Here is an 11,461-nt window from a genome sequence, read left to right as displayed (position 1 = left end):
GCTTTATTTCAGAAACATCCACGCCGGCAAGCGTTGAGATGCGCAACATTACAATAGCAGCTGAAGGAAATGTATCTTGGTAGTTTCTATGCCACCTCAAGCTTGCAAATCTTTAGAATTATTGTTGTTAAAGCAGAAACTAAGGTCCTATCCTCTTCTTGAATCATTGAACAGCATGTGAAATAACACAAAACTGATTGCATCACCTGGGGCGAAGTCTAGCAAGCAACTACAACGCAGATGTGTCAGACAGAACAACATTGTGAGCTACAAGTGAACATAGCTGGCTTTTTAATCCTCGGAGCAGCCCCCTCGCTCTTGTCCTTCTGCGAGATGACCTTGTGCACAGTATCTTGTGACAGACCCACAGACAGACTGATGAAAGCAAAGACCACAAATGGTTATTCAGGTCCCAGCTCTGCCTGTTTTCTGGGAAACAGAAAGTGATGTCAACGATGGGTGCATTTTAAACACGGCTGATTCATTTGTGGCTGCACTGTAAGAAATGATAAGATCAATAAGAAATGACAACATATGTTTTCATATTACTTTAACTCATCAAAATAAGTTAAGCAATTTTCAAGTTATACAAGATTCAACTCATTTTTTTTGGAGTCAGTTTAATGTATTTTAAGTTCAAATGACTTAAACATCCAAGGTGATTGTACTTAACTTAAGGCAGCAACTTTTTTTTTTTTACAGTGTGGCTCATTTTTTTTAAATATGCGGTATGATAGTCTAGGAATTAGGCCTATTATATTCTCAGACTTGTTGCGATGTTGAATGTAATCTCCATTTGTGGAGAACATAAAAAAAATGATTTCATCAAAATATCTGCATGTGCTATTTATTAGAGAATGTAAACAATTATATTCAGTGAATGTAAGGATAATTTATTCTTAATTAAATTAATAACATTTTATAATAAAATCTTAATGTAATCATTTATAGAAACACCCCAGATATCTGCTTATTAACAGTTACATTTAGAAAACGCTCAAAACGTTGATTTGATCGATTCCCGTTTCAGTATACAGTCCAAATGTGTCAGTTCTCCCTCATATAAATACTTAGTCTGTGTACAGAAATATAAACTGTTCAAACAGTAAACTTGACATAAAGCATACACAAAAATAAATTACTTGAAACCGATTCATCCAATTGGTGTCACGCACCTTCTTCTTCTTCTTTTCAGTGCTGCAGAGAAATGGATTGATTTTGATCTGGTCCAGGCATGAATAGTCAAGCGCTAAAACTCGATTACAGGCTGAAAATAGTAGCAGCTTACTTTAATGGGATTGCAGGCTGCAGTGAGCACTAGAACTGGCCTACTGAAGGCATCCATGAGCCTCTAACCCCATCATTAAAAAGATATAGACTGTGTCTGTCCTTTAGTAAAAGCAGTGTGCAGAACTGAATGAATGTACAAACGAGGCAGAAATCTATCTTCCATCGTCTAATATTTCTCCTTCAAACCTGATAGATAAAAAAATGAACAAGGCATACGTTTTCCAGACCAAGAAAATGCTAAAGTTCATATAAACATCTCCAATTTCTCTCTCAACTGGTTTTGATATTCAGACCTTCTATACCAATGTGACAACACATTACAGAAGCTGTATATATGTATTTATTAATTGTCATTTTTATGTCGATCTAAGACGCAGTCTAGACTGCAAATATTTAAACATTTCAAAGCCGGTTCTATGGGTTATTTACATTCTGGGCAGGTACAGTCACCCTTCTATCGGTGATAAAAGGTAACTGGTTGAGAAAGAGGTGTGGTTGGGATTCTCGGGTCCAATCAAATGCCGCGTTTACTCAAACCAGGGCGGAGATTCCGCTATACAAGGGCGGGGTTAAAGACGGAAGTTCAACTGGATTGGTTGGTCGGTTGCAACATTCACAAACCATGGTCATCTGCAGCACGTCCTTGCAACTTGGAAACGTAAGAAAACCTGTATCATTCTCAGTGTAGATTCTGAAAAAAATCTTTAGCAAAAACAGCCGAATTGTGTCGAGTGTAAATGGTTGCCCGACGAAGACGCGTGGACGTTTTTAACCGCTGTCTTTATTAAAACGCCGACTGCGATGGACGGTGTCATTAAGAAACCAGAACACGAACGCTGTCGTTTGCAGTGCGGGATCTAAAGTAATTTAGCGTTGCTTATGAAGCAAATGTACCAGAAATCCCCCGAGTAGCGTTTGGCAAGACACCCGTGGGATTTAATCGACGCGTCAATGTAAATTCGAGAATTTATAAGGTAAAATTTGGACTGTGTGGGACACTGCCCCGGTCTATAGCACATAGACTGAAACGTCATCAACATTTTCCTGTATTTAAATGGCTGAGAGAGAGGAGGTCATTGCTGAAATAAGGAAGAACGCCGGTAGGTCATGCTTTATCTTGAAACATTTGCGGTGACAATGCTTTAAATGCGTACGTGAAAATCCTCCATCAGCGGGCGTGCGGAATTATTAGATAAGGTGGCCTGTGTCATGATGACATTTCGTGATGTGTTTAAAGACGACCCCGTTTTGCTTAGAAGAGATGTCGATTAAATCAACGATGCACTCCCCATGGCGTTTCTCGCTGCAACGTCTTTTACACTTGATTTCATTAAGATTAAAATCCATTCCATCATTAAATCCTTGATAGATCAGTGTGTGTGTCTGTGAATGACGGCAGAGGTCGTTAGTGTAAAACGGTAATAGAAACTGCATATTTGCATGTATTGTATGATGTTTGGATGACGTGATTCATTAGCTGTTTAGTATTCTAAATATTTTTCATCTCTCTCTCACACACAAGGGTATTAAGAGAAACTGAGGGAATTACGCACAAGTGAAGATTTACTCGATTAAGCTACATAAATGGGGGATTACGGCTTTCTGGTTAAAAACAACGCTGCTAACAAATCAGTTTTTCCAGTAAGAATACATCCACATCTGCAGCATACGGTCCACCACCAGACCGCTCCTCCGAGCCCTCCAGCTTTCATCAGCAACAACAACACTACCAATGGTGGAAGTGTTGGGTCCGCTTGGCTTTTCCCAGCTGTGACGACCCACTCTAACATGCAAGATGATATTTTGGAGTCTGAGACGTCCAAGGCTTCGCAGCCGCAACTGGAGAGTCAGGATGGACAAGACAAGCAAACACTCTCTCCACCGGGTCACCAAGAAGCACCAGGAATCATATCAGATTTGGACAACGCCATGCCAGAGGAGAATCAGCTGGAGAAAGGGACCATGGAGAACGCTAACGGAAAGGAGGCGCTGCGGCTCGATTCCCCAGTGTTATCAGGCTTTGACTATCACGAGACGTCCGGTATTGGTACTTTAGCACAGTCCAGTAGCTCTTCTTCATCGTCCCTCACTGGCTTCAGCAGCTGGTCCACTGCTATGCCGCCTAACCCCTCCACCTTGATTGAAGAGGTTGGCTTTTTCAACCAGGCCGCTACTACTAACAATGCTCCTCCTCCGCTGCTATTTCAGAGTTTCTCTCATCACACCAATACAGGATTCGGGGGGAATTTCTCCCACCAGATAGGGCCTCTATCTCGGCACCATCCATCTCATCATCCCCACTTCCAGCACCCTCACAACCAGCACCGCAGGTCCTCACCCAGCCCCCATCCGCCTCCCTTTTCCCACCGCAGTGCTGCTTTCAACCAGCTGCCCCATTTAGGGAATAACTTGAGCAAGCCCCCATCACCTTGGGGAAGCTATCAGAGCCCCTCTTCCACTCCATCTTCCACTTCATGGAGCCCAGGTGGAGGGTATGGAGGCTGGGGAAGCTCTCAGGGACGGGAGTATCGAAGAGGGCTGAATGGAGGGGTCAATCCCCTCAACTCGATTTCGCCTTTAAAGAAGTCTTTCCCAAATAACCAGACGCCAACGCAAAAGTATCCCCGCAACAATTCCGGCTTCAACACTAAACCATGGATGGAGGATACCATAAATCGCAACGATAGCATCTTTCCGTTTCAGGTAACTAAAGCCCAGTCTCTCTTAATTTTTAGCTGTTGCTGATTTAGATGGAGGAACATGTTTAGAGGCAGTATGGTTGCAAAGATGTGTGTATTGAGGATTAGATGACATGAGACTTTTTTTCTTTCTGCATTTGCTCCCTTTGGCTTAATCTAATCTGATAGTGACAAAAGCACTCATGTGGCCTGTTTGTTAGATAAATGTGATAGATCAAAGCTCACATGAGCAATGCAGTGCTGTCGCTCCACTTCTGCAAGCTGTGATCGTCAATGATATAAAAAGACATGGTTGAGTGAGTCAAAATCAGGGGATGGCACACAGCACAGGCATCATGAGGGGAACTGGAAACTCTGATACTCATTTATCCACTTATGTCAACACAATTATCAAGATATTAACATTCATACATATTAGGGATTCTATTCTATCAGGCTATTCTTATTCTTTCGTGTCTATCATAGATTTAGGAACAGTGTAAGACCAACAGATGATTTGATACCAATTACAATTGAATTTGACTTGTTTTAGAACAGAATTTTTTCTTTTTTGTATGTTGTTGTTCTAACCACAGTGGTAACTGTGAACACACTCACTGTTTCACATGCTCAGTGTGTCCTCCCTGCTCAGTTCGTAGCCTAATACCAAGAACAAGCCTTGTATTGTTTGTAAGGCTTTTTCTGCTAGTAAGCACAAGATTGTTGTGCTAAAACACCCAAGGGTTATAGTGCATTTCATCAAAATAAGTGGTGTTTGTGGTCAATCCAGGCTAAATCAGGTGACTACAGTACATTTTTGAATTGCGAAGCAACATGGGTTCTTTAGCAAGCAATCAGACTCATACACAGAGACTGACTTCTTTTCTTTAGGTCTATAGCCTTAGGAATCCTTGATTGATGTATTCATTATCTAATGGCACTATTGGTGTACACATCGAGTGCCCAACTGTGTCATTCTCTTAATGTGGGCCCTAGCTGCATGTTTGCATGGGTGGCATGACGTATATCTGTATTTTTCAAAACATAATTATGTGAATGTGTCAGCAGGATGAGTTTCAGAAACTGTTGATATCTCTTAAATAGAACTTTGTCTGCATTATTTTATAAAATCCATTTATTACTTTTCAGACAGAATGACAGGGCCTAATCACATCTCTCTTGTCGTTTTTTTTGCAGGAGCGCAGTCGGTCCTTTGATGGTTTCAGCATGCACTCTCTAGAGAACTCTCTGATCGACATCATGAGAGCCGAGCAGGATTCCCTGAAAGGTACATTACTCACTGCCATTACAGATCCTGCCTCACATGAGTCTGAAAGCGTTTATTGAGTATCTTTTGCAAGTAAAAACCAGAATTTTGATGATTAATCATTTAGAATTTTTAGGCCAGACGCAGAAAATCAATTGTCTAGTTTATACTTGAGTTTATGACTCAGTGTTATTCATAGGAAACTCGTAATATAGCATATTTAAATGCATGGCTATGAATTTAAATGTATTTTATAGATTCTCTCTCAAAATAACCAAATCTAGCCTTAGTTTACTTGGCTTTGATGCTTATATTTGCAGCATCATGCATGCTGTTTTGTTTTAATGCACTTTTGATATTTTTGGCTTAAAATCTAATCTTAAAAGTTTGTGTATGCAACCATGTTTGTTGCCTCAGTATATTTATTGCATAATGTCTGCAATATGTTTTTATTTTATTTTTTGGATCTCATCTGCTGTATTCTAATGCTTGATTTCTCCAAAACTCCACATTTTTATTCCCCAACCAAAGTCAAAAATGTATAACTCATGTTATTTCCATTCTTGTCACAACAGATATGACAAATATAAACTGTCCCCCATACTAACGTTTTCCTGCGTTCGAGTAACCCACATGCACAACCCAGTTCTAAGTTTAGTTTTGGAATCTGTTAGGGATTCGTGATTTATTGTTGCCATAGGATGAGTGTTTCAGAAAGCGCAGCCACAGAATATATTGAATGAAGGGACATGGAGATCACCTAAGTTCCCTTCAGGATTTGAAGGCTTATCTAGGACAAACACTGGAGAGTTTGATATGTAGTTTTTGCACAGAACTGGTTTAGTAGTTCACATTGTTAAATTTTCTTTTTTTTTTCGAGGTGAAGTGTAACTAACAATTCTTACAAATATAGGATTTAATGAATTATATATTTGAATAGCACAAATGTGGTAAACCAAATGATCGTTCAGCTTGTTCTCAGTGATGTAAGCTAACTAATGCTTTTCAATACCTGTGGATTTATGTCTACTAACTGTATGTGCTATTGTGCGTTTAATACACATCTTCCATTTTTATCAACAGTGTTTTAGACCGATAGCATCTGATTGCAATGTCTAAGTCTTTGCTCAAGTTTATTCTGTCTTATTTCACATGCAGCAAGGAATTACGGGAGGCGACGAGGTAAAGATCTTGGAAGTGTATTTATACTTTGTCTGTTGGTTCATGTAATTTAATTTCAGGTTACAGCATGCTATTGTGTTGGTTGCCAGGCAAGGTTTCTGTACTCTGTTGTGTTTAGAAACTGTGATCTCTCATTGTATTCAAATGAAGATGGGTGTTAATTCAGGGTTCCTACACATTTTCCATTCTTATCATACTCAAATTCCCAAACTTCGACCATATTTAAAATAAATGGTTCATACATCATTATTTGTTGTTCATTATTATTATCTATTTTATTAAATTCATAATGAAATATCTTAATATTGCGAAATTAAACTACTGTAAAATTTAAAAATCAAGCATTTAATGATCATAATCATAGTACAAAAACATAATACACTGTTATAAATGTATTAATTGAATTCTTATTATTATTTGTTGTTTTATTATTTGTATTATTATTAATGTTGACAACAATAATAATTGCTATGATCATTTGTTTATTTTACAAAACAATAAAATTACAATAGTAACATTTAGGGTTGTCCTAATTTCTTTGCTTTCAATTGTTAAACCATTGAGTTATTTTGGTGGAAACCCGCAGGGCTTTGTTGACATTACGAATTTGTGTTGATGGTTTTTGCATGTTGCGTTGCCAAATGCAAGTTCTTAATTACTCAAACACACAGGACGTGCAGAGTAGCATTTACTGTAAATTGAAACTGAAAATGAACACAATGCTGCGCTTTTCTCTGTAACGTGCAGCGCAACTAATATATTTACATTACAACCTTTGTGATTTGATGATCGCACTAAGACATATCATATTCTCACAAACATGCATTGTCAAAATGTATAGTTACCGGACAACTGGCGAGTAATGTCATTTTTAACTCCCATTTGGCACTTTAAACCCAGCGTGCAGCGCTGTCAGAAGCAATCTGTGCATGAAATAAATATATTAGTTAACACTTTGCAGTTTATTTAGTAATTGTTTAGGGTCTCTTCGTGATTTCAGGTCACGTAGGTTACGCTTTTCCGGTCGAATAAAAATGCGGAAAAATCCCAACCCTGCTGCATATATGTACCTCTGACACTTTGGTTTAATATTGTAATCATGGTTTGATGTTGAATGATCACCAAACAGCAAAGTACATTTAAATGATCATTTGCCCTTTTATCTGTTACTGGTTCAAGTGGCACATGCACATTCATTTAGTGAAATTCAAAAGTCAAATTATGGTAAAGCCAAACAATTTTGCGCAATCAAAATGTCCGCCTTCAATTCATTAAACGGTCACTTAACTTTAGCCATGAAATCACACTGCTTGTGTTGTATGTTAATTTCTAGAAATTCTTAATTTTACATTTCAGAAAAGTGAAAAATATTTTCCCATGCTCAGTTTTCTTTTTTCTGTACTTTCCTGGACATGGAAATGGCTTTTCCAAACTGCGTAGGAACCCTGTTAATTGCTTCTCTACAAGATCTACAGCAGCTTTTCTATACATTTTGTCAGGTTTGTCAGGTGACTTCAGATTTAGTTCCACTAAAATTGCTTTTGGGACCATTGTGTGACAGGTCACTCATCGTTGTTTCCCATGGAGGATGAGCGGAGTTACGGAGAGGATGAGAGGTCTGATCAGAGTCTGAGTGGACTGGGCTCGCCACACAGTTTCCCTCACCAGAATGGTGAACGCATTGAGCGATATTCTCGCAAGGTCTTTGTTGGTGGTCTACCTCCAGACATAGATGAAGGTACTAAGGGATAAGAAGGGTTGCTCTCCAGGTTTTCGTGAAATGAGCAGTAACCGCAACTAACATGTCATGTGTATACAATTTCAGACGAGATCACTGCCAGTTTCCGACGCTTTGGACATTTGTTTGTGGACTGGCCACACAAAGCAGAAAGCAAATCTTATTTCCCACCGAAAGGTTAGTTTCAGAGTGCAAAAACTGAATGAGTCATGCAGAGATCAGCTTCTCTCATTTTAGCTGATTAATTCTGTAATCCTACGAGGGAGCGTAGATGCAAACCATTGTTTAAAGCCAAGCTTAAGATGAGTATCAGTGGGCCCTAAACAAAGGCTACAGGGGAAGGTTACTGAAAGTGCTGGTTGCTTCTTGCATGCATGCCCTCAGTGAACCTGTTGTCTTCCAGGTTATGCCTTCCTCCTGTTTCAAGACGAGAGCTCAGTCCAGGCACTGATTGACGCCTGTATGGAAGAGGATGGGAAGCTCTATCTCTGTGTCTCTAGCCCTACAATCAAAGACAAACCAGTAAGATATTAAATTAAGTTCCTAATCTAGGTTCATGAGGAGCCCAGTCATTCAGTCCTGTCAATCATCATTACAAGCGCATATATAAGCAGCAGTCATTGTGCCATTCTAACAACAATTCTTCCGGCATCCCTTCTCCTCCTCTATTTCTCTCATTCTTCTACATAGTATCATTATTGGGGGTTTAGCTCGGAGCTCGAGCCTCGGGTTCGAGCTTCCTTCGAAGACCGCAAGCCAAGTTTGTTTACCGTTAGCCATCAGGACTGGATGGGCAGGCGAACTCATGAGAAGGCTGTATGTCTGCTGTTCCTGTGTGATTTTTATTCTTAAGCTCTCGTGCAAGTCATGAGAAATTAGTAGAGCATTTTAAAGTTAATTATAAACCTGAACGTTGTAACCTGCTCCAACACTGTTACCTATACCAGTGGAATTTCGTAGAGAAACTGTATAGCAAATGACAAGTCAATAATTCTGTTATGTTCACTGTGTATCTTTAGGTCCAGATACGACCCTGGAATTTGAACGACAGTGACTTTGTGATGGATGGCTCTCAGCCCCTTGACCCCAGGAAAACCATCTTTGTTGGGGGAGTTCCTCGACCTCTACGAGCTGGTTTGTTTGGCTTTCAAATGATCCCATAAATTATTAAAACATTTTTCTGCTTAGTTGTCACAGTAAGTACAATAAGGTTTTTGTAGATTATTTATTGTGTTGTAAGAATCATCTAGTACAGAGTGTACTCAGTCTTGATGCTTCAGAATACAAGCATGTTGCAATATGATTATTGCATTATGCACTTGATTTCTTGAGTATATGTTTATGGGTGCCTTTTTTTAAATTATGATTTCGATTCATTTATTATTATTTTAAAATTGATGTTACCCATGACAGTGGAGCTCGCAATGATAATGGACCGACTGTACGGCGGGGTGTGTTATGCTGGCATTGACACTGACCCTGAGCTGAAGTATCCTAAAGGAGCTGGACGGGTGGCCTTCTCCAATCAACAGAGCTACATTGCTGCTATCAGCGCTCGCTTTGTGCAACTGCAACATGGAGAGATCGATAAACGGGTGAGTGGGGGTTGGAGCCTTAAGTAATGTATATGTAAACTGATCTCGTTCTTTAGCTCTTCCATATATCAAATGTCAGCACGATGTACAGCAGGACTCTTCACCTGCAGGCCGGCAGTCATTTTTATATGGCCCTTGATTTTTCTTGTGAACTGTCTTTTTCTTTCTTCTTTGCGCAGAGAGAGCAAAATGGTTGACATTTAAGTCTGCAGTCTAAATTCAACCTGGAGTGCAAACTTAAGCTCAAAGTTAATTTAAAGAGGTGATGAACTGAGAAACCAATTTTTTTTCCAGGAGCTTTTGACATATAAGAGGTCATCAAACTATAAGAATATCCTGTAAGTTTCTGAACTGAAAACTTCCTTGTTAGTCCAATAAAAGCTTTTATTGACAAGGCACAGCGTACGACAGGTTTTTCAAAGTGGGGATCTATGACGACAAAGGGTATCAAACACCGCCTCCGCTGAAGAAGATCAACACCTACTTCAACACTGCCCGTTTAGCCCCGCCCACTGATTGGCGCATTACATGAAACTCATTATAATATGTAAAACTGTTATCCAAACATAGCAGTGGGTGTTTACTTCCAAGTCTTCAATGCGGCACGCCCATAAAAACCGCTAGGCTCAAAACCAGTGTAGAAAATAGCCTATTACTTATTCATTTTGATGTTTTTGAATGTGAAAACCAAGCAAAAATCATAAGTTGACCTCAGACAACAATATAACTTTTTTTTTTTTAAAGTCAGTTCATGACCCCTTTAAAAGGAAATGAAGATCTGATCTACTGCATGCTACATTAATGTCGGGCTCTTTGCCTTATTTGTTTAAATGTTTTTTTATGGTCCTAATTTTGTTCTTCATGGTCAAGGCCAGCCTTGTTACATGTGCTAAGCTAAAAGTGTCTACCTTTCTCAGGTGGAAGTGAAGCCATATGTACTGGATGACCAGCTGTGTGATGAGTGTCAGGGCACGCGTTGTGGGGGCAAGTTTGCTCCGTTCTTCTGCGCTAATGTCACTTGTCTTCAGTACTACTGTGAATACTGCTGGGCAGCCATTCACTCGCGCGCCGGACGGGAGTTTCACAAGCCTCTAGTGAAGGAGGGAGGAGACCGGCCTCGCCACATCTCCTTCCGCTGGAACTGATCTCGAAGGCCAAGGCTGTGCTATTCGTATACATGCACTTTTCATTTTGCTAAGTCCTTTTTATTTCGAGTTCTTTTTTAAGTCTAAAATTGTATTTATTCTTAAGTTTTTAATTTTTTTTTTTTTTTTTGCAGAAGAGAATGCTAAAAGAAAATGGTGTAATCCTGATTTTTGTTGAAAAGCTACATTGGTGCGCATGAAGACTTGAATGCATTAGATTTAAAAAAAAAATTATATATATATATATATAGATGTTTAGCCTGACTTGAATTACTGTTCTATCTTTATTCTCTTGGAGCGTCATCTTCTGTTTGTAATGGGTCACATTTTCACTTGAATCTGTTGAAGGCTATACACACAGAGGCTAACAATGTAAGGGTTCAAGCCTCATTTATATGACTTTAATGTTGAGGTTTGCTATTTCACTGACTAATCTTAACCGGTTGCATGGCAAATGTGCAATCATAGTTACTCCTTTCAAATGCACAGTAACAACTAACAAGAGGCCGCAACCTATTCTGGAATGGATGATATGGACTGGTTCTCACGTGTAAGGCAAATCTTTG

General features: G+C 39.4%; 1 protein-coding gene across 7 annotated transcripts; it reads left to right on the top strand.

Moving 5' to 3' along the window:
• The first annotated feature begins 1,855 nt into the window (after positions 1–1,855).
• On the top strand, positions 1,856–11,116 carry cpeb4a (cytoplasmic polyadenylation element binding protein 4a). Of its 7 annotated transcripts, none has more exons than XM_079630492.1 (11): positions 1,860–1,948; positions 2,813–3,993; positions 5,166–5,256; positions 6,394–6,417; positions 7,979–8,155; positions 8,243–8,332; positions 8,559–8,677; positions 8,846–8,971; positions 9,175–9,289; positions 9,569–9,750; positions 10,668–11,034. In XM_079630492.1, the coding sequence occupies exons 2-11, from the start codon at positions 2,875–2,877 to the stop codon at positions 10,893–10,895; spliced, it is 2,271 nt and encodes a 756-aa protein (XP_079486618.1). In that variant the 5' UTR covers positions 1,860–1,948; positions 2,813–2,874; the 3' UTR covers positions 10,896–11,034. The 7 variants fall into 7 exon arrangements, with proteins under 7 accessions (XP_079486623.1, XP_079486618.1, XP_079486622.1 ...); XM_079630493.1 differs by lacking the exon at positions 1,860–1,948 and adding an exon at positions 2,257–2,390; XM_079630496.1 differs by lacking the exon at positions 8,846–8,971 and having other exon boundaries at positions 10,668–11,116.
• The last annotated feature ends 345 nt before the right edge of the window (positions 11,117–11,461 follow it).

The sequence above is a fragment of the Phoxinus phoxinus genome (genome assembly GCF_949152265.1).
Source record: "Phoxinus phoxinus genome assembly, chromosome: 12".
NCBI classification, from domain to species: Eukaryota; Metazoa; Chordata; class Actinopteri; order Cypriniformes; family Leuciscidae; genus Phoxinus; species Phoxinus phoxinus.
This window is presented reverse-complemented; position numbering and strand designations above follow the sequence as displayed.